The sequence below is a fragment of the Pelophylax lessonae genome, assembly GCF_965119305.1.
Source record: "Pelophylax lessonae genome assembly, chromosome: 5".
Taxonomy (NCBI): Eukaryota; Metazoa; Chordata; class Amphibia; order Anura; family Ranidae; genus Pelophylax; species Pelophylax lessonae.
The window spans coordinates 384356051-384380333 of record NC_138772.1 but is presented as its reverse complement, the minus strand read 5'-3'; the positions used below and the strand labels follow the sequence as shown (position 1 = coordinate 384380333).

The 24283-nt window shown below is 43.2% G+C and overlaps 1 protein-coding gene across 1 annotated transcript in view; it reads left to right on the top strand.

The window, feature by feature from the left end:
* The first annotated feature begins 471 nt into the window (after positions 1-471).
* Positions 472-24283, top strand: part of RAB31 (RAB31, member RAS oncogene family) — a 74142-nt gene continuing 50330 nt past the window's right edge. The window contains exons 1-2 of the mRNA XM_082258520.1: positions 472-687; positions 22496-22575. Of these exons, the coding sequence (XP_082114646.1) occupies positions 652-687; positions 22496-22575 (116 nt within the window). The 5' untranslated portion in view covers positions 472-651. The remainder of the gene's footprint in view (positions 688-22495; positions 22576-24283) is intronic.

Here is a 24283-nt window from a genome sequence, read left to right as displayed (position 1 = left end):
CATAAAGGTGTATGGATGAAAATATGGGGGCACGAGAGATGTAGCAGTGTAATAAATTGCTAGAAGCAAGCAAATCTTTGTAGTAAATGCCTTAGTTTATCATTTCTGTTAGTGTCCTATAACAGAAGGTCTTAAATGTGCAAAGTTTTCCAGAGATAGTACTGTAGCAGTGAATTCCTCTCCACCCTTATTCCTGGATTACAATTACTTTCCACTGTAGCTCATCCTAGCTGTTATGGTTTATGTACTGGGAAAAAAAAAATTATAATAATCTCTATACCAAGTGACCTAACAGTCAATACAGCACCTCTGGACACATAAGGTATTCTTCTCAGTCATTGCGTGCCCCTAAAGTATTTCTTTGTATAATATGCAGCATTTTTTGGGAATTACGAAAGCAGCAAATGAGTAGCTGTCTGCAGGCCATGTGACAGGACTGCCCATAAATAGCCCAGACTGGTTTCCGTTTGTTTTGTAGGAATTAAAACCTCCTCTCTCTCTTTCTCCTCTCTCCCTCTCTCTTTTTGTTAAGTCAGGAAATTATTTGCATGCAATCCACATGAGCATACAAGAGCAGTTTGGGAGATGTCTGTGTGCTGAAGTGCTTGTCTCCTGATGATGTGGTATACGAAACAAGAATTCCTTTAAAGGATGGCTATCCGAGAGCTGAAAGTTTGCCTTCTGGGGGTGAGTGTTTTTTTAAAATCGGTTTTAGGAGAAGGATACGGGTGGGATGATGATGTACAAAGGAACAAAGTTTCTTACCGAAGAAGGACATTGGCTTACTGATTCTGTATCAAGCACTGATTATAAATTCAAGTCATTGGCAGCTGTACTTGGCCCATATTTTTATACATTCTTCTGCCAGTTATACATAGTGCAGAACTGCATCTCAAAGAATAAAAGAGAGAGAAGGTATTGCACAAAAGACACAACAGAGACGTGTTACTTAAACAGTGGCCTTACAGTGAAAATTTCCATCTTGCTTTTGTCTATTTTTTTTATTGTTCTCTACAAAATGTAACCACGAACTTTGATTTTGGCAGATGTTATTGAGGCATGCATGCGTTGGCAACTGTAAACAGTTTTCCTTTTACTCTTCTATTATTATTCTCAGTGCCAGGGTATTGTTCACTTTTTAAACACTTAACTTTATATGCTAAAAACCTCTTAGCTGTTGAAAGTAAAAAAGGATTTATTTAAAGTCGTTATGCACACAAGCTGCAAGCATATAGTACTTACTGGGTACTCACTTTTTAAAACTCATGTTACAATATATATTTTTTTCTCATCGTTTAAAAGGCTAGCTATTGTCATAAGTGTTGTTAAAGCTGAACAGGCAAATATTTAAATACACAGGTGAAATAATTATTTCTGTTCATCTAATCCTGAGATTAAGGCCCCTTTCACACAGGCTTTCCGATCCGGTCCGCCTGTCAGTTTTTCAGGCGGACCTGATCGGATTCTCCATGCAGCCCTATGGAGCGGTGGATGCCAGCGGAGATATGTCCGCTGACACCCGCTGCTATCCGATCCGACCCTGTCTGTGAAATCTGGACGGATGGAAACTCTATTATCCATCCGTCTGGAGGATCGGATCGGATGAAAATGGACAGGCGGTCCATTTTCATCCGATCTCCCATAGAGCACAGCGGGGATCTAACAGCTCAGTCTCTGCAAAGTAAGCAGAGATGGAGCTGTCATCCGCCTGCCCTGAGCAAAACGGAGTCCGCTGGGGGCATCGCCCGTTTGAAAGGGGCCTTATACAGCTACCACATAGCACAGCCCTATCTAGCACAAAAAGGGGGTCTGATCTTCCTTTTCTGCAGTTTCACTTTCACTTACAGCCTCCTCCCCACTCCTACCTGTGTCTGGACCAGCCTTTTTCAACCAGGACCCTGGGGTGCCTTAAAGGTTCTTCAGGGGTGCCTTGGCTAAATGTCAAAAAATCGATCAAAAATTGTATCCAAGCCTGCAGGTGGAGGAAGCTTGCCTTTTAGTTACACAAAGCCACAGGTATTCATTATGCACCATTACGACTTTCTCAACACTGCCATCCTAACAACCTATGATGTCATCAGTTGATAAGGAGGATGTCTGTCGCCTCTTCAGCATCCTTGTTTGACCCTCCTCTGCCCCTCTTCTTCAGCACTGGGGTGACATTTACCCACTGACAGAGAGAAATTGAGGAAGAAGAGAAACATTGGGGTACTAGTCAGTACCAGTATGCAAAAGTGTATTTGCTTTGGAAGAAAACATCACCTCTAATGTTGGGTATCCTATATGTGTGGATGTTGCTGCATTATGTAAAACTATTAGAATTGATTTACATTTTAGAATAGGGTGCCTCGGGACTGTCCATAATTTTAAAGGGTGCCTTGAGATTGTCTATAATTTTAAAGGGTGCCTTGAGATTGTCTATAATTTTAAAGGGTGCCTTGGCTGAAAAAAGTTGAAAAACACTGGTCAGGACAATGAAAGAAAAGCAACATTCCAGTGGGCTCATTTTTCTGTCAGTCTGCTTTGTCCTCCAATCAACATGCTGCTTGCACTGCAGCAAAACTGGTTGTCTCCTTGTTCTGCTTCTCCCTCCTCCTCTGTAAGCTCTGCTGTAGAGGGGGACTGCAAAAAGCTAATAGGGCTCATGTACACTGCAGATTAAAAAAAATCTGCTTTTACAGGCATTTGATTTTTTATTTCTCTGCCTAAAAGCTTGTAGAAGCTTGTGCTTTTTTGTTCTTCATGTTTTCCATGTTTTTATTGAGCTTATTTTAGCTTTTTTGAGCATAAGCATTTTTTTCATAAACTCTTCCCATCGGCTAATTTTCCTTCTTTTTTCCTGCGTTTTCACACTTTTTTGTTAGCTTTTTCTGGTGTTTTTTGGCACGTAGGCGCGTCTTTTCTGCTCGAAAGCGTCTCTGAAAATGCGAGTTTGGTGGGTTTTTTTCTTCCTGTAAGGGCATATGCCTATAAACTCCTGAAAAAGTCAGAGTGTGCATGGACGCATTGGCTAACATGGCGGGGAGTTTCCAGGCAGAAAAAATTAGAGCTCAAAAAAGCTCAAAAGCTCGTAGGAGCAGCTTCTTTGAGTTTCTTTGAGATGCAGTGTGCATGAGGCCTAACAAGGTAAAATTCAAGTACTTACATTCTTTGTAATAAAAAGCCTTTAAAATTACCTTGAGTTAGGCTTTAAAACCTGTACCCAGGGAACATGGAGCCTACCATTTTATACCACCTTTTCTAAAACTGCTGTTCGCCTGGCTGTTATGCTAAACCAATTGGTTTAGTGCTTGTTCAGAAACTAACCTGGAACAAACATGCCAAATAAAGTGGATCTAAACCCTGACTAGATGACATTTAGTATGCCAAGCCTTTTTCTATAAACCCTGTTTCCAACTTTTTTTCATCCTATTTTGCAGGCCCGGACTGGGACAAAAAATAGGCCCTGGCATTTTAGACTGAGCAACCAATTTTTCTAGGGACCTGGGGGGGATGTTCAGAGTTGGTCCTCCACACTGTATGTACAGGGGACACTGTGATATAAAAGGGGACTGCACTGTAATGATTACAGTGCCCCTAGCAATCATGCCCCCCCTTTTAATCTCTGCTTACTGTGAAGATCTCACGCTCCTCCCGCCCCTGCTCTCTTAGACCAAAGTCTGCACAGTCCCCCTTACATCAGAGTCCGCACAGAGCCCCCCTTATATCTTACATCAGAGTCCACACAATTTCCCCCTTACATCAGAATCCGCACAGAGCCCCCCTTACATCAGAGTCCGCACAGAGCCCCCCTTACATCAGAGTCCACACAGAGCCCCCCTTATACATCAGAGTCTGCACAGAGCCCGTTATACATCAGAGTCTGCACAGAGCCCCCCTTACATTTGAGTCTGCACAAAGCCCCCCTTACATCAGAGTCCGCACAAAGCCCCCCTTACATCAGCGTTCACACAGAGTCCCCCCTTAGAGTCTGAAGAATTTCCCCTTACACTGTAAGGGGGGAGCTCTGTGGACTCTAATGTAAAGGTGAACCCTGATTTAAAGGGAACTCTCGTGTAAGGGGTGTTCTAGGATCCCTGATTTAAGGGGGAATGCTGTGGGCTCTGGTGTAAAGGGGAACTCTGATGTAAGAGGGTCTCTGCAGGCATCAACCTCGTCTGTAGTTCTGCCGGAGGAGATACAGGCATGGCCACACAGCGATAGGTAAGCGGCGGGCCTGTGTTAACCCTGTCCAGGCCGCGGTCGCTGCTTACCTCCCTCTGTGTGGCCTGATCATCAATGAGCCACGGAGCCGGTCTGCCCTTTGGCCATTCCGGGCCTGCTATTTTGTATCTCATTGTTGCTAAGGTCCTTCAGCCCTTTTTAGCCACTTCCTGTCCAATTGCAGTTGCTCCAGTGTCAGCTATCCATCATTGCTCTGGATTGGGTTCATGATAATGAAAGCAGTGGATGATGCCTGAACAATGTGTGAGTCAGCATGGCTGCTTTTAGTCTCCACTGGACACATATGACAGTGTGACAATGTAGGAACATAATTGGGAGTCAGACATCACTGCATAAATGAAGTGCCCTAACTAACGCTGGCCATATATGTTCAATTCTCTTGTGCAACTTTCTTTTAGATTTACCTTAACCACTTGCCGACCGGTCACGTTGACCGTACTGCGGCAAAGTGGCTCGTTCCCGTCCAGCGACGTAGACCTATGTCGCTGGACTCCTCCCCTTGTGGGCGGCGCGCTCGCGCCGCCGGAGGCTCGCTCCCGCTGTATTCAGTCACAGCGGGAGTGGGGCCAGGGGAGGAGCAGCGGCGATCGCGGCTGCTCTTCCCCGATCGTCGGGGAATCGAGTCTGGAGATCCGCCCGCTTGTGTAAACAAAGCGGGCAGATCTCCTAAGTGACAGGCAGGGTCAGATTGCAGGGTTCAGCTTAGCTGAACCTGCGATCTGTCCCTGTGACACTCAGTCACCTCCCCCCACACACGTCAGTAAGCACCAGGCATACATCAACTCCTCCCTCTTCAATAAAATTAACCCCTTCCCTGCCAGTGTCATTTTTACAGTAACAGTGCATATTTATAGCACTGATTACTGTAGTAATGTCACTGGTACCCCCAAAAGTGTCAAAAATGTCAGTCAAGGGTCCAATCTGTCCGCCGCAATGTCGCAGTCCCGCAAAAAAAATCGCAGATCGCCGCCATTACTCGTTAAAAAAAAACCACCGAAAATGACAGAAATCTTTCCCTTAGTTAGTAAACGCAATAACTTTTGCGCAAACCAATCAAAATACGCTTATTGTGATTTTTTTTTTACCAAACATAGGTAGCAAAAAACAAATTGGCCAAAAATTTAAATAAATTTTGATTTTTACATTTTTTTGGGGGGGAATTTCATATAAAAAAATGTGAAAAATATTGTTATTTTTTCAAAATTTATGCCCTTTTTTTGTTTATAGCGCAAAAAGTAAAAATCGCACAGGTGATCAAATACCACCAAAAGAAAGCTCTGTTTGTGGGAAAAAAAGGACGTAAATTTCACTTACGGCGTCGCACGACCGCGCAATTGTCAGTTAAAGTCACACAGTGCCGAATCGCAAAAAGTGGCCTGGACGTAAGACAGCAAAATTCTCCGGTGGTAAAGTGGTTAAACTACAGTATGTAGTGCATGGGCCTGCCTAATTGGTTACAATTAAAAATAGTTTATTTTGTTTGAAATCATATTATATGGTTTTTGGTAAACCTAAAGTAAAATTGTACAAGATTATTGAACATGTATGGCCAGCCTAGTACCTTTACTGCAGGATTACCAGGTGTCATTTAAATGAAAGCTGAAGATTTAAAATGATTCAAAACAACATTGAAATTACATTAACCAGTTGCTGACCAGCCACGGTACATATACTGGGAGGCACGTGCAGGCAAAATCATGTATATGCAGTCATTTTGCCTGCTCAGGCTTAGGGGGGCGTGCAGATATGCTATCATTATGAGATCACACGATCACAATGTCAACAAAGCTGTGATAAATTAATTAATTCATAACAGCTGTGTCGTCTATGCTGTAATTGACTCACAGCTATCACATAGTACTTGGGCCAATCACAGCACCCTATACCATGTGATTATCTGCAGCCAATAACAGATCACTAGTGATCACAACTGTCACAAATGGTACAGCACTGGTGACAGTACTGTAAAAAAAAGTTGTGAGAAAAAAAATGTTATTCAATTTCATTTTCAAAACTAATTGTGACCAAAAAAATTTCAACTACAAAAAACTCACCATACCACTTACTAAATGCCTCAGACTGTCCACTTTCCAAAAAGGCCATCAGAATTGATCAATTTTATATCAATATATACCATAGTTTATTTATTTTTTACCAAAAACATGTAGCAGAATACATTTTATAGTGCCCAAAAATGGACTCCAATGAGCAATGGTCTGTTCCTTCTATAGATTCTGGCTCCCACCATCCAACCAATGCATTGCAAGGTAATAGATCTTTCTTATTGGGGTGGTGGGGGGCCAGGCTCAAGCACTGTTATATAAAATCACATCCCTTAGTCCCTCCTTTGGCCACCAAACTGTTTTACCTTGCTCTTCCCAAAAGCACATACCTCAAGACTATTGAAAAATAAAATAATAACGTCTAAAACCATTGAACACCATAAAATGCCACTTCCTTATGTATGAGTTAAAATCTCCTTTCAAATTCACAGATACCCTATAATATATTAGGCTTTGTGGCATTTTCTTTCCTCAGATTAAATAGAGTGGCATGTTGGTCCAAACCAACCATTATAAAAAATTCACAATAAAATCCCCTGTATAATCAGGACTTTAGGGGCCATGGTCTTTAGACGATGGATCCATTAGCCTAGTTTCTGATCTAAACAAATTATGGGATTGCCCCCTCTCCATTCTGCTCTTACTTTCTGTATAGCCAACATTTCAGTGAGCTAGGGTCCCAGTTATGGAAGCATTTAAAATGATGAGGTCACACCATCATTTTTTTCCCCATTGATAATATTTCTTAAGCACTTTTTCTTACACACATTTAGCTAGGGTTCTTTTTGTACAGCCCTCATACTGTTATCCACATATACACTCTATCAGGTAGATAACATGCGTACCATTGCAAGTCAGGAAATTGCCTGACTTGCAATGTCGCTAATTTCTAAAATTGCTAATTTGACTTAGAAGGGTAATGTTTTTGCAAATATGTGAGTGCTGGCATTCTGATGTGTAAATTAAACTGATTATTCCCATATGGTAATATGACTATGCTGGCATCAAGCCAAACAGAATTTCACAATCCTTCAGTCTCTGATCTGATTGGCTGTTTTATTGCACTTTATATGAAGTTATTTAGTTTGTTAAATACATACCATGTTCCTTTGATCCCACATCTTCATTTCAACAACAGTTTAAACTTCAACTGTTCGACTCAAAAATAGGCCTAGAAAATGGTGTGCATTTTCGTTTGTAAATGAAACAAAAACGTATACTACTCTCTTTCTGAAACAATGAGTTCCTTGCCTGTCATGCTGATCCAATGGCTTCAGTACTTTCACAGTTACTGACCTATAACAAGTATGCAGATTTAGTGCTTACTATGCATTTCCAGACCTGACAGCCAGGCAGATCCACTGCTCCAAGCCCCATTCAACCATCCTTAGTCTCTGTCTCAGATATACCAGATGTAGACTACAGGAAGCCAATTTCCACTTCATCCTGCTATCACTTCCAAACATCATAATGCACACTGGCAATGCCACCCATAGTAAAGTTTGTTCAGTCAGCACATACCCTACAATTAAGCCTGTAAAGGTGAAACATATTATAGTGGGACAATCTGTAGGTGGGGACACTATGTGTTTGTTCTAGTTCGATAAACTTTACATGTTCCACCATCAGTGTGCAACTTGGTATTTGGAATGTAATGACAGCCAGGCAACTAGCAGTTTCAGAGGCAGGGCTATAATGGTAGTCTCCATATTTATATCAGTAAGGTACTCTATTAGACAGACCTTGACTTAGGGAAACAGGGAGGCTGCCAATGCTCAGTTCTAATTCTGTAAATACTACTCGCCTGTCTGTCATGCTGATTTTCCAGCTTCAATACTTTAAAGAGGAGTTCCGCCCCCCCCCCCAGGAAAAAAAATCAGCAGCTACAAATACTGTAGCCGCTGACTTATAAATTTTAGAACTTACCTGTCCGGGGTTCCCGCAATGTCGGCACCTGAAGCCGATTTTCGTATCGGCTCTCAGGTGCTGCCGCCGTCATTCAGGGTAAGGGAATCCGGCAACAAAGCCTTTCAGCTTCACAGCTGGTTCCCTTCTGCGCATGCGCAAAGTGCGCCACGCTTTCTATTTGGCCGGGCGGCAGAGGAAGAAGCAGGGGGGCCGAACTTCCGAGTGAAGGGGAGGCGCTGTCTCCATGAAGTGGGGAAGGGTACCTGTCAAAAACAGGTACCCTTTGCCCCTTACCACCTGAAAAGTGCACCAGAGGGGGGGGGGGAGAGAAAGCATATAAGTGGAAGTTCCACTTTTGGGAACGCTTTAAGTCACTGATCCAGAATAAATATTCATATAAGGAATTCTGATTTAAAGGAGAAGTATTGCCAAAGCTTTTTTGGACATTCTTCCCATGTGGGTCACATAAGTGCACTTCCTTTTGCTCTCCTGTGATCCAGAACCAGCCGACAGCAAGCTAAAGCCTATTGTCACCTGCACCACTGAGAACCAGAGCCAGCTTCTCCCGCCCCCTCCCCAGCTTGGCACTCCAGTGAGTGCTGGGAGGGCAGAGCAGAGAGCATTGTAAGCAGGTGGATGTGAAATGTTTATGTTTTATCAAAATGTTCCACAGTATTCAGTTGAAGGCCATGGTTATTTTTTGTGATATAGAATGTTGCACTGTTTAGCTGTTCTAGCCCTGCTGAGGTGGTACTCCTTGGGACATAACGGTTAATACTGCTGGTAAGGTTTTGTTGGGCTTTTTGGGAAACTACCATTCTCTGCTGGGGCAAGCACATAAAAAGGGAGGGAACCACCTCGGGGGCAACCTAGTTAGCAAGATGTCTTGAGGTTGGGTCCCAGGTCTCCCCGAGCATAGGACATGCTGCTAAGGATGTGATCCAATACTTTGCACTTGACCACCCCTTGTGGAAGCCCACCTAGGGTTCCAGGGGTATGGACTCATGCTTGACCAAAGGAATCAAAGGACTTTCTCACCTATTAAAGGCATGACTACCTCCTTGGGCAAACAGGGGCACCAATGGACTTACTAAGATGCACTTAGAAGATCATGTACAGGATTGAGTATTTAGTACATCCTTATTGAACTGCTTATTTGTTATATTTAAACAAAAACCTTTATTGTATTCAACTTGGCCTGGTCTGAAGTTACTTAAGGACATTCTTAAAGGGGTGCATGCATATATGGCGTATCACAAGAACAGGGCTTATTATGCGACAAAACGATTTAGGGAAGATGCAGTACAGATGTTCATATGCAGTAAAGCAATTCAGAAGAGGCTTTATTGCCTTTGCTAATGACTACAGTACTTGTGTCAAGTGGATAAGCAGCCAGTCGGGAAATGGTGCGGCTTGGCATAGGTGATGGAAGGTCCTGGAAGCAAAGAAGCTTGTGTGCCTAGGCTTCTTCCGTAGCTATTGGAACCCCAATACTGGGTCCGACATCATGGCATCCTAGGGACCCAGCCTGGAAGTCATGGAAGATGGAGTGGGGCCTCAGGAGAAGAATACTGTAAGCACAGGATGTGCACAAGAGTTCAACTTCCTAGTATTCAAGTGTAATATATGAATCAATGTCATATCTGGAAGTGAGGTGACAAGTTACTGGGCTGGTGGAGTTCACTACAAACTCAGCAATACTGGCTCAGAAATGATGCACAACCAAAATGAGAGAAGTTATGAAGTGTAATGATGAACTGTCGTAGTGAACAATGTAAACAGTACAGAAGTTGGGCCATGGATTTACAAGGAGTTAATTATGTTCTTCTGGAGAAGCATCACTTTTAAGTTGGAGCGCTGCCTTAATGCCAACCTTGAGTTAAATGACAGCATCAGCCAGCCTTTAGGGGCACTAATTAGCGCTTTCTCTGGGTCCCCACTTGGGTGTAGTAGGCCCTGCCCTCAACCACTCTCAGTTTAGAGAAGACCGAGAAGAGAGTGATCGGTAGTTGTGAGATCACTGACTTCTCAAGCTTAAAGCCAGCAGGAAACAGTCATACTTTTTTAAATGATATGTATGCATATTCTGGGTCAGTGACTCAGAAAGTATTGAATGGATGTAGATGAGAATAATATCAGGAAAGAGGCATGTTTAAAAGTTCAGCATTTGCGGCCTCTCTTATATTGGCTCTACACTATACAATCTAATTGCACAATCTTCTTTAGATTCACCAATACTATGTGAGGACCTATCTACTGTAATCTACGTATTCAAATAGTATCATATCAGACAGATCTTTGCACTACATAGTTGATGGAAGTTCTAAAGGAGATTGTATGTATAATAAAATTTATAGGGTATGGTAAGCTTTAGGAAAGGTTTTTTTTAGGTTTTCTGTATTAGGAAAACTTTGAGGTGACAAATGTTCTTTTTTGTGATATAATGTTGGTACATTTGATTATATAAAGTCAGGAAAAATCGTTTTACTAATCACATCTCTACATTTATTCACTTCTATCAAGAGGTCATTAGGAAATCCCGGGGACAGGACAGTGTGCGTATAAGTGGATGTGGTAAGATAAATAGTGCATTCATCTTGTGTGACACACATGGTTTTCTGTATAGAAATTTGGAGGGCAGACTCAACAAACCAAGAGGACATTTTGCAATATCAGATGGAAATAGTTTTACTGCTAGTGGCAAGCAAAACAGACCACATACAAGTTAAAGGATGAGCTCTGTAACAGCCTGGCGAATTCCCTGTCTGTTCCACCTCCCCCTCTTCTCTTGTTAACCTCCGTCCTCCTTGTTTCAATCAGAGAATGCAGGCAAATGCTGTGCTTCCTGGAAATTCTTCCAGATAACATTTCCATCTGGGAAATAGCTTCGTAAACTACAGATGAAAGTGCTGTGGATATTCTGTCTTCATCGCTCCTGCCAGGAAAAGGAAAAGCCATAATGTTAATAAAATGACACAAGGTCGGCGTTATTCAAGTATATTTTTCTAGTGACCTAATTCATAAGTTACTGAGACTTGCAGCCGGAAGTTGAAGATGTAGGGATGTAAGATTACAGGCCTCTATGCCATAAAGCAGTTCATATTGACTTATATTAGTTGTAGATCACTTTTTGGAGAATAGCAGAAACTTGAGTGCTCCTCCTTATGTGTGGGGAAATCTGAAGGGGGAACTGATGGCTTAACCGGTACCTGGTAACAGTCCTTTGCTAACCTGCTCCAGACCTTACAACATATAGACCCTGCTCTGCACCTTGGGGACAAGTTTTGTTTTTCAGGAAATGTCTCCATATAGAGGTTAGGAGAAGGAGAATTCCACATCAAAAAATGTCTTTTAACAGTTTAATGAATCAACAGAAGCAAAGATATTTACATACTTCAGCCTTCCCTTAACCACTTTAGCCCCGCTCACTGTGCCTCTACTGCGGCACAGTGGCTCGTTCCCGTCCAGCGACGTAGACCTACGTCGCTGGACTCCTCCCCTTGTGGGCGGAGCTCCCGCTGTATTCAGTCACAGCGGGAGTCGGGCCAGGGGTGGAGCAGCAGCGATCGCCGCTGCTCTTCCCCGATCGTCGGGGAATCGAGTTTGGAGATCCGCCCGCTTGTGTAAACAAAGCAGGCGGATCTCCTAAGTGACAGACAGTGACAGATTGCAGGGTTCAGCATAGCTGAACCTGCGATCTGTCCCTGTGTCACTCAGTCACCTCCCCCCACACACGTTAGTTAGCACCAGGCATACATTAACCCCTCCCTCTCCAATAAAATTAACCCCTTCCCTGCCAGTGTCATTTTTACAGTAACAGTGCATATTTATAGCACTGATTGCTGTAGTAATGTCACTGGTACCCCCAAAAGTGTCAAAAATGGCAGTCAAGGGTCCGATCTGTCCGTCGCAATGTTGCAGTCCCGCAAAAAAAATCACAGATCGCCGCCATTACTCGTTAAAAAAAAAAACACCAAAAATGACAGAAATCTTTCCCTTAGTTAGTAAACGCAATAACTTTTGCGCAAACCAATCAAAATACGCTTATTGTGATTTTTTTTTACCAAACATAGGTAGCAGAAAACAAATTGGCCAAAAATTAAAAAAAAATTAGATTTTTACATTTTTTGGGGGAATTTCATATAAACAAATGTGAAAAATATTGTTATTTTTTCAAAATTTACGCTCTATATTTGTTTATAGCGCAAAAAGTAAAAATCGCACAGGTGATCAAATACCACCAAAAGAAAGCTCTGTTTGTGAGAAAAAAAGGACGTAAATTTCGTTTGGGTACGGCGTTGCACGACCGTGCAATTGTCAGTTAAAGTCGCACAGTGCCGAATCGCAAAAAGTGGCCTGGACGTAAGACAGCAAAATCCTCCGGCGGTAAAGTGGTTAAAGCTGGTGGCACTCCACTGTAAACAGTTCTGCATAGTTCAGAAAGAGATCTGCTACTCACAAGAAAGGAAGGTCCTTCCACGGCTCCAGGCTTCTCCTTTACAGGGAAACTAACCAACTAATGCCCTACTGTCTACATATTGATCTGGTCCAGTCCAAACATAGAAACAACCACACTCTTTTTGGAAGCTCTCTGCCTTCTTATTGTAGCTTGATTCCCAGCCGTTTTGCTTGATATGGGTCCACCTGGGCCACCGGGTGCAACAAAAGTACCTCTGTGCATGTTCCTCCAATTGTGAATGCTGAGACAATGACCAGTCCAGTATATTTGGGCTTTTTGTATTTATTGAGAACTTGGATGGGAGAAGGGAATTAGTGGGATACTCCTTTGGCTCAACTATGCACAATTTGCTAGGGACAACTGAAAACGCTTCTTGGCGCTGACTTGACGCTGGCTAGATGCCGGTCAACGCGGGTTGACGCTGGTTAACACTGGCTTGCTGCTTGTTAACTCCAAATTGACCTTGGACTGCTTTCTCACATAAAGAAGTCCTTTCTTTAGCTCCCTTAAAGCGGAGTTCCGGGCACAGAAAGCATTTTTCAATAAACATATCCCCGGGACAGTCAGGGCTAGCACATTCCACAATGGCTAGCCTCTGATCTGTCCCGGTTCGCACTTACCTGCAAGAAGAAATACTTACTTATAAAATATCTTCCACAGCGTTTCCATCTCTCTTGTGGGCAGCTGAAGCCGGCGCGATCCTCTTCCGCGTCTTCTTCCGCGTCCTCTTCTCCCAGAATGCGCCTGCACCGGCCCCTCTCGTCACTTCCGGGGCCGGTGCCGTTGCATTGATTCCTGGGAGCGATGACGTTCAGCTCCCAGGAATCATCGCGAAGGAGGAAGTGACGGAGGAGCCGCGGCACAGAGGGAGGAAGTACATTGAGGTGAGTATTTTCGATCTTCAATTACAAGGTGAGTTTTAAAAAAAAAAAAAACGTAACTATCCAATTCCTTTTCAGGTGAAGGTGAAGAAGCGGACGGGCACAAAAAAAAAATATCGATTTTGTGCCCGGAACTCCGCTTTAAGCACTCCTTACTGAGGTAGCTACGTGTGCTGCTGCTGCACTGCTAAACACTTCAGGGCCCACACCAGCACCCTCTTTCTCTCACTTATCTTCAGGGCTTAAACACTGGCACCCCCTTTCTCTAAACCTTCTCCACAGGTTAGCTGGCTTCTGAATCCACTTGACCTTCTGGAGTGGTCCCCTCTCCTAGGCAGACCCCTGGGCAGTCTCAAGTACTCACGATACAATTTTTCCCCCAAAACTTCTGCCCAGCAACTCCACTCAGTCCACAGCACTCTGGGTCCCTCCTCTGTATGTCAGCTCAACCTTCGTCCTCTAGGCCAACTGCCCAGGGCACTCTCTCACTTGCGCTGACAGGAGGAGAGACAGTCATCACCCTCCTCTTGGGACTCTGCTTCCCGCCAAAGGCACTGCGTCATGTGCTCCCCTCAGACTTATACCCTCTGCCAGAATGCTTTGCGGCAGATTCTGCCCTCTGAGATGGATACAAGCCCTGGTGTGCTATTGGTCAGGTTTCCTCCACTGTCCAATAAGAACCCTCATTGGACACAGTGGGGAGACTCCCCAGACTCAACAGACACCCTGGGAAGCACATGACAACCTAACAAAATGATCAGGCCCTCCTTTTATGCAGACAGGGCCACCCATATGCTTCTTCTTAGCACCTACCTAGGAGGGTGCTACAATATTATACCTATACCCAGGTTGCTTATCTTCAGCAGGGGTAGGACTGGCACTTAAAGGGTAACTCCACTTTCGTTGGGATAAAAAATATAGCATATACAATTGCGACACAAATCATATTGTAATTTAATGTGATTAAAAATTACCTTTCCTTTTCAATCTGCAGCTGTTGTAATTTTCTGAAAATGCAATGCAATATGACTACCTGGAGCTGTTCTGTACACAGAATGTGTACTGACCACACCCCTGAAACATAATTTCCTGCTTGTGTGATTGGCTCACCAATTTTCTCAGAAGTCTGCCTAAGATACAAGTCAGATTTCTGGCATCTCCTGCATCAAAAATGTAATTTTTGGTGAGATACTCCCAATAGGAACACGTCTAAAGAGATGCAGGCCCAGTAGGCTTTCCTCATTAGAGCCCTGCAGCTGCCACAGCTGATAGATGATTATGAAACCACTCCCATTTGACCCACTCAGCACAGAGGCAAAGAGGAACAAACAATGATTTCTTCAGAATAACAGAAATTAGAATTCTGCAACAAAGTTTGTTTAAAATCCCTGCAATGTACATAGATCACCCAGAGGGGAATGTTTTTTTCTCAACAGAAGTGGAATTATGCTTTAACTCTAGCATCCTCTGAGCCTTCTCTGACTTATGGTTATGGGAACATTTCATTGCTTTAAGCATTACTAAAGTGAAAAATGTTTACTACTGTTCCAATGATACAAAGTCCACAGGGTCCCTCGCTGGTTTCGGCAGCTTTGGCTGCATTAAAAGTCTGCCGCAGGATGAAATCACTCCAGTTCATGTGCAGGAGTGTAGTCACTGCAGTACACAGGCACTGTGCTGTAATGAAAACTCAGCTGTGCATGCGCAGCTCAGTGTGCATTCTACAGAGGATTGTGAACAGGCAGGTAAGTGTGTTTGATTACAGAAGAGACATTGCATGTCTCTTCTGCAATGAAGAGCCTGTCTGTTTGCAATTATTTTTTTTCAACTTTGGTTCTGCTTTAAGAGGGAATTAAAATGAGCCAACTCTCTGTCCAACCCTACAGACGTAAACCCAAATCTCTATTTAGTTAATACCGAGTGTGATCCTTGTGATCATATATCATTACTATTTTGTTGTTTTATCCAGCTTTAGAGTGGGGTTGGAGCCTCTCTACCTGCCTGGACATTTTCTAAGTTGAGGGAGGCATAGGTCATTTTACCAAAGGGCAACTCTGGTGGGAGGGTGATCTTAAAATGCCTTTACGTTAGGGTGACCAGACATCCCCAGTTTCCGGGGACAGTCCCGGACTAAGGACACTGCCCTTGAACCAAGTCTGTCCCGGGGATACCAGGCTGAGAAACAGCCTGGTGGCTCAGATGCCGAAGCCCTCTGCTGGATGATCTCACTGCCACTCCTGCTGCTGTTCAGTGGAGAAGAGGCAGAGCCAAAAATTGACTGTGTGGAGGGCTGAGACCTGGAAGTGAGCAGATGGGGGTGGAGGACTGTTTGTACACAGGTGTGGGCAGTGGGGGAGCAGGGGTCAGAGCTGATGCAGCTGCATGGAGAGTTTTGCTGTTGTGGGGGAAGATCTAAGAGGTGGCTGCAAAGATAATCTGTGAGAGAAGGGTGCAGAGGTGGGCTATGGATGTGGGGGCAGAAGTGTCCTCTGTGCTTAGCAAACCTCTGAATCCTGCACTCTACGTCTAGCACCCTCCTGTATTTTATGTAGTCCTCTGCTCAGCGCTCTGTGTATTATGCAGTCCTGTGCCCAGCGCTCTGTGTATTATGCAGTCCTGTTCCCAGCGCTCTGTGTATTACGTAGTCCTGAGCCCAGCGCTCTGTGTATTATGTAGTCCTGAGCCCAGCGCTCTGTGTATTATGTAGTCCTGTGCCCAGCACCCTGTGCATTATGCAGTCCTGTGCCCAGCACTCTGTATATTATATAGTTCTGTGCCCAGCGCTCTGTGTATTATGTAGTCCTGTGTTCAGCGCTCTGTGTATTACGCAGTCCTGTGCCCAGTGCTCTGTGTATTATGCAGTCCTGTGCCCAGTGCTCTGTGTATTATGCAGTCCTGTGCCCAGCGCTCTGTGAATTATGTAGTCCTGGGCCCAGCACTCTGCATATTATGTATTCCTATGCCCAGCACTCTGTGTATTATGTAGTCCTGTGCCCAGAGCTCTGTTTATTATGCAGTCCTTTGCCCAGCACTCTGTGTATTATGTAGTTCTGTGCCCAGCACTCTGTGTACTATGTAGTCCTGTGCCCAGCACTCTGTGTATTATGCAGTCCTGTGCCCAGCGCTCTGTGTATTATGCAGTCCTGTGCCCAGCGCTCTGTGTATTATGTAGTCCTGTGCCCAGCACTCTGTGTATTATGTAATCCTGTGCCCAGTGCTCTGTGTATTTTGCAGTCCTGTGCCATTTGCCAATAAAAACAAATATGTCCCCGGATTTAATTTGAAAAATCTGGTCACCTTACTTTACGTTGACAACCTTAATGTGCACAGATGTCATTAGTAAATCTTTGCTCATCATTATTCCAGGTACAAGCACCACAAATTGTTTGCAAAAGCCCCACAAGGAGATATGTTATAGTACTCAATATGTCCAGGTATTAATGCTAGCACCAGGAGCAATAAACAGTAAATACAATACTTATCATGTTGAGGGCCATTGCTGCCGTGCTCTTCCCTTTTATAAAGCTACCATTGGATACCAAAGTGCCAAAATTAAATTATGATTCACAGATATCCTTTCATTTCCAGTTAAGGTTGTTTTCTTATTTTTCTCTCATATGCAATTACATAAACCAAGTACATGCTCATATCATTTTACACAGTTTTTTAATTAATTTTCTTAATTAGTCCTTTATTGCAATCTATTGTATACATTATGGGATTTAAAAAAAAGCTTTTTTATACCTGCATAACCTGCAGCATAACATGACAATATGGAAATCATTAAATGCAGTTTCTTTGTCTTTTGGTTGTTTTATTTTTGACCCATTGAAAAAGTAGCAGTTCAGTGCTTTTTTTTTTTTTTTTCTGAGTGTGGGAATTTAGCCAGTGGTTACAACATAAGGCCTGAAAAATAAACATTCCTGTGGGACAGATTTTCTTTGTCCCACAAAAATATTCCACTTGTACCTACAGATTGTTTGTTTATTTCCTGCTTATATGCCTTTGTGTCACTTTCTGTACATAGATACACAAAGCATTTATATGCGAGTCTGTGCCATAGCCAGTGCTCAATTTATAAGGGGGCAGATGCCCCCGGTCCCCCTTCCAGGAGGGGCCCCAGACTTCCTTTATAAAGAAAAAAAAAATTAAACGTATTTTCCCTCAAGACTTCAGTAGTGCGTTCGTTGGGGAAATTGTCCAGTTTGCAGCCTTTGCCAAGCTCCAGTCATGTCTCACTCCATCTCAACAGGCAGTTTTATTACATGATGAAGGGCTTGCTGATATCTATCCAAGTGTTAATATAGTTTTCAAATATATTTGAGCATGATGGTCACTAGTTGTTTGGAAGAAAGGTCACTCAGCAAATTGGCACTGATGAAGAATAATATGAGAACCTCGATGACCCATGAATGACCAAGTGCTCTGTGCCTACTGGCTGTCAAAAGCAGTGTCCTCAAGATGATACAGTTTAATGAGTAAAGCCCCGTACACACGTACCGAATGTAGGCCGAACGATCGGCCGTCTTTTGTCCGATGTTGTCCTGTCGGCTGAAAAGTGCTAAAGACTGCACGCGAATTTTGTCGGCCAACAACAGCCGACTGCAGAAGTGATGTCATGTGATGGTTAACTTTCCGTGTGTTTTTTCTTTTCTGAGCATGACCAGTCTTGCTAATCTGCTGTTTGTCGGCCGAATTCTGTACTGACTGGCGAACAATCGGCCGTTCTGATGACGGCCAACAAAAATTTTAAAGCCTGCATGCCAGATTCTGTTCGGCCGAAAATTCGCTGTCGGTTGTCAGAAGCATCATACTAACAAGCCGACAATCGGCCGATCGTTCGGCGGCCGAATATTTACGGCCGACAATCGCTACGTGTGTACGGGGCTTTAGTTAAAGATTTTGCAGATGCTAAGTGCAGGAAGAAAGATATTTGTTAATATTGTACTGTGATGCATAACTATGATGTATGACATTTCCAATTACCTGTGTAATGTATTATTCATACAGTCAATAAAACTAAGAATAAAAATTAGACAAGTGTCTTTTTCGGAACCTAACATATTTATTTAGAACAAATGTGGTTTATCATTCATTTCAGTTCACTTTTTTTTTTTATTTGTCAAATAATTTAATTTCCCTCTATGTTGAGGGGCCCTGGGATTAAAGTGCCCCGGGCCCCTCAAGGTCTATATCCGGCACTAGCCAAAGCTATATATTTAAAATTGTCATTACTATAAAAATAAGGAACATTTTTGGATGTGTGGGGCATGGCAAAGACTTGAAATATGGTGGTCCTTTAGATCTCAAAATTATTTTCTGTCCAGTGACATCTTCTGCATCTTTGATTCTCCACTGGTGTGCTCAATAACTTTCAGGTGATTGTTAGCAAAAGGATGGGCTGCTGTAAAATCCAATTCCACCCACTATTAAATATTTTAGTTAATGTAAGAGTGTGGGAATCTAGGATGCTGAAGATGTCTTTACTCTAACAATAACATTTGGATGGGGATACAGCTAAGGCCTCATTCACATGCTTGTACTGAAGTATATGCCCATGTGAGGGCTGTGTTTGCCCATATGGGGATACACAGGGTTTCCGTGCATCCCCATGCAGCCAGTCCCATTTATGTCTATTGGGACACAGCGGCTACACGGACACAGCTGCTGCTTTCAATTTGTCATCTTTGTGGGTGTGCATCTGCCAGTGTGAACAAGGCCTAAACCTATCCAACCTATGTGCCATGATGCTCACTAATTTGTTAGATTTGCTGTGCACCCACTCTCCTCTCCCAATCTGTAGCAAAAAATAACTTTCTGCATGTTTGCTTATTAGCATGAGTTAAAATATAACTAAAGGCAAAACTTTTTTTTAAATTGTGGATAGAGTAGAGAGAAATTAGAACACCTGTCAGGTTTTGATTACTGTCCGTTCCCCCATTAGGAAGATTCTCTATTTGTCCTGTTTACCATTATAACCAAGAATTCCAATTACAGAAAATCCCAAGTATTGTAAGTGCATTGTCACCAAAACCAGAATAAAAGGGAAATCTTTCACTGGGGACAGGTGTTTATAACCCTCCCTTACTCTATCCAAAATGAGAAAAGATAAAAAAAGTCTTGCCTTTAGTTTTGTTTTAGTTTATCTTGTGCAGTTTGATGATGAGGGTGCATCACAGATATTTTCTAACAGCATAGTAGGAAATGAAACATAATTTATAGTTTTAAAGCTTAAGTTGGCCTTCCTGCCCCTTTTTGCTCTCTCAGCTATTTACAGAGTTCATATTACTATGCTTTCACAATCCACCCTGTTCTGTGAATGGACAGATGGGCATTTCATTGACAGCTCTTACCTGCCTATTGTAGTGGTTCATGTTGAAGGGTGACCAAGGTTTTGCGTACCTCTGAGATATTTTTATCATATTTCTAGACCTTTAGGCCTAGTTTATATTATCGCAGATCTATTGGCCGTGTTTGCGCAGGCACAGTAGCCCATTCATTTGAATGGGCTGCTATGCTTGCGTTTCATGCAGGAAAAAGGTTCCTGCACCATTTCGAAATGCACTGGGTGGGAAATCGCATGGTGCTTTTGCACAATGTAATTTCCTAGTGGTTCCCACATCCACAAACATGCTTCCTTTTTGAATGTGGGGGATGCCATTAAAAATGAATGGGAGCCCCACGCATTTTTAAATAGCAGTGCGTTTTGACTGCGGGTGCGGGAACAAGTGTAATGTGAACCAGGCCTCATTCAGTTCCCCTTTTTGTAGGTTTGTGGGGAGGTGCACAGGGCCGTCTTTTCCACTGGGCATGCCCGGCGGTTGCCCGGGGGCCCCACTTGCAAGGGGCCCCACATGGATGGTGGCATGTCCCTGGTGGTCTAGGGCCCCCCCTGCTCCGTTGTCCGCCTGCCCGGGCCCCCCCTTTGTTGTTTTCCACCCGCCGTCTGCGGCCGTGGCTCGAGTCTGCACTGCAGTGCACACTGGTTGCTAAGGCCAGCCCGATTGGCATCTAGCAACCAGTGACGTTAGCAGAGCAGAGTGCAGACCCAGGATGCACAGCGCCGCAGCGGAGGACTCGGAGGAGGATCCTCCTTCTCCTCGGCTCGTCCTCCTCTCCTCCGTCTCGACCCTAGAAGACTGGCTCCGTTTCCACCTCCACCCACCTCCTCCCATGTGCAGCCATTGTAAAGGTAAGGCAGCCAGCCCAGCTGCCAGGCTGCTTGATTAAATGATATTCTTTTTTTAACTCTCTCATGGCAATGACGGCATGATGATGATCGATGACACAAGAGACAGACAACTACCTGTCCTGGAGGATATACCTTACTATATATTGGTCCCTGTAATATGTATATAGTAAGGTATATATCCTCCAGGTAGTAGTTGTACTCTCTTGTAGTATATAGTGTTCCCTGTAATGTGTATATAGTCTATATACATATTACAGGGAACACTATATACTACAAGAGAGTACAACTACTACCTGGAGTATATACCTTACTATATACATATTACAGGGACCAATATATACTACAAGAGACAACTACCTTGCATTTTTATTCTCGTGCGTGATTGTGTAGGCAGGGGGCCCCAGTGCACTGCATTGCCCTGGGGCCTATAAGGCTCTTAAGATGGCACTGGAGGTGCAGCATGGTTTGCCAGTAGTAAACACTCAGAGTCCAGTTGAAGAGAAAAGAAAGAACTTGTATTAATGTAAAGGTTCAGGAGTTTACAACAAGCCTGGCGGGAAGGCGCCTGACCGGAAACACCCACAGAATGCAGCAGAAATGTGTAGTAGAGCAGGTCTTATTGTGCCAACAGCGTCTGTCTTGAGGGGCTGTTTGTATCCCGAATAGAAGGTGTCCAAAAAGGATGGCACTGTCCCTGTCAGATAGGTGACCTTTCCCTACACTACTCACACGTGAAATGCACTCCAAGCCTGGGAGCCAAAGCCTTAAATAGGCTCTGCCTGACCCAAGCTGGCTGACAGAGTCACATGGGGTTGCAGCATCCAATCGGATAGCTTCCCCAGTGACCCAAGAAACCATAGAGCAACCATGTTCCTCTCGACTTCCTCTTCAACTGCAATGGTGCTGTGGACGAGTACCACCTACAGTGGAGAAAGTAGACTGCACATCTCTACAGGTTTGTTATGACTTTATATGAACGATATCTAGTAACTGATTTTATTTATGAAAAAGAAACCAAGGGCACTAGATAATCATCACCTGAGTGGCAAGTGCTATGTCTATAAGAAAAGCTGCTCCTATTAGATGTGGTCTAGGCAGAAAGTCCAAAAAGTACTAAAGAGCCTGCCATAATTTAAAAAATTAGCTCTGCTAGCCTAGCACGTTTATGTAAGTGAAGAAGTAAGGGGTAGCATGATAACCAGTACAAGCACACTTCTCAGTTGCTGCTCATCTCAGGGGGCAAGAATAGTGTCTAGGACAAGTTTCTAACATTCACATGTAATTGCACCCCGGACATTGCCAGCTGGTGGCATTTAGGAGGGCAAATAGTCATGACATTATCACCCAATCAGGCTGAACTGATCTGACAAATAGGGGTTACCTAACTTGCAATCAGAAGCCCTGGTGAAGAAAAGTAGTTTATATAGGGTTGGAGTCTCCTGGCTAATTGCTTTTGTTTCCCTGATATTACTGCTGCTGCCTAGAGCATTGACATACATGCTTGTCAGAGAGGGGTGCATTTTTTTCCAACTATCTGCTAATAAGCAACTGACCGATGAGTTATAAACCTGTGGCCAATCACATCCCAATGTGGATGGTCAACCTTTGAAGATCTCCAGAGCTGTCCTATAAGCAACATATACATATAACACTGTTACCATTGAAAAGTAACCTCATATTCAGTGGTACCATCATATATTTTTTCTTAGAGGCATGTTCAGTGTTAAATGTTAATAAAAGTTTATTGTTATTATGTTTTTATTTGCAGGACACTGGGGTTGGCAAGTCAAGCATTGTTTGCCGATTTGTTCAAGACCATTTTGACCATAATATCAGCCCCACTATTGGGTAAGTAACATGCACAACAATGTGTCTGTTTTTTTGGCTGTAGGGCCTAATCAATAAGTCTGTCATGGTCTGGAGTCAGGCTCGGAGGCCAGTAGCTATAGCAAGCAATGCACCCACTGAGCAGCTGGATAATTACAGAAGCAGATCACCTTGGCAGATTACACAAGCTCACCTGAGTACTAACCAGTATTTACCAGAGCGCCTGATGGTGAAGATAGATTTTCTTGCATGTTAGTACCAGTTTGTGATCCTCAGGATTGCCCCACTAGGAGGTGAACAAGCTGGGTTTGTAGTAGCAGACATAGCAGGTAGGGATAAGTAGTAGAGGTATAGACAGTAAACAAGCCAAAAATTGATGACGAGTGGTTGCAGGTTGGGATCAAGCAGAAGCATAGTCGAGGAACAAGACAAAGGTCAGTTACAAATGGTAGCGACGATATGGATGGCAGCAGGAGTGGTAAGAGCGAGATATTGCTTGGAGAGAGAACAATAATCTGGCAAACAGGAAGTGCAGAAACATGGCTTATACTAGTGTCACTAAACCCACATCATAAAAAAACTTTAAATAAATGCTGTATTACATGCTGTTCATACTCATTCAATCACTATGAGATTCCTTTTCTGTATTCTGCATAAAGCCTGGTTGATCCTGTTGCTCTCTATCTCCACTTCCTATTCATGTCTCCAATTCAGCTAGGGATTTTGCAGCTGTGGTGGCAACTCTGCACATACTCAGTTTTCAGTGAGCTTCTATGCTGCGCATTTCCTCCCTATCATATGATCAGAGCAGCCCACAAACCAGCGAAATAGAATTGGGGCAGGATATTACATGTTTATTAATAGAGGCTTCACCTCCCTCTTATCCTAAAACACAGGCTGGAGGGGCGTGACACAGCCTTTGACTGGCAGAATTCCACCCACGCCATGTTATTTCCACACAATAATACATATTGAATATCAAATTTATATTTGTGTGCCAATTTAAAATAGTTTATTGACAATATTTATTTATTTTTACTCTGTATTTCAAAGGCTGTTTTATTTTTTTATTTTGAACATGTGACCAGCAGCAGAGAACTAGAAGCACCTCCTGCTTATGTTTCAATGCTGACAGGCTGGGAAAGATCTGGGTCATGTGACAGCTGTATATCAATTAGGAAGAAGGTACTTAGATGGATTTGTTAAATTAAAATAATCAAAGTGTCATCATCCACATAGAGAAATAGAGGGGACAATGCAAATTATACAGTGTGTGTTTAGTATCTCTTTAAATCAGGAAGTTCATGGGAACAGCAAAGAGCTGAAGGTTCAAGAAAAACAGGGAATTGTCCGGGGAGCTTCTAGCTTTCTAGGTGGCTCAGTAAGAGACATCACCAGACACTGCAGAGTTTGCAGGTTCAGATCTGGGTCCTGACAAAGAGCAATGTAAAAAGTGCAATAACTGAACGCTTTGCAGGAGCAAAGGCTAACTCTGTTAAATAAAATTTTACCTGCACAAACCAGTGAGGAAATCCATTGCAATAAATCATTAATTTCTTTGTTCAAACCAATCACTACAAATAAAAAATTGTAGAAAGAAAATGAGGGATTTGGCACTGCCTAATGGCGATGATATAAATAAGGGTGAAAATGTATTTGATATATATGATGATATGTATATAAAATGTGAGGAGTAAGATGTAAAATGAGACTAGTGTGCAAATATCAC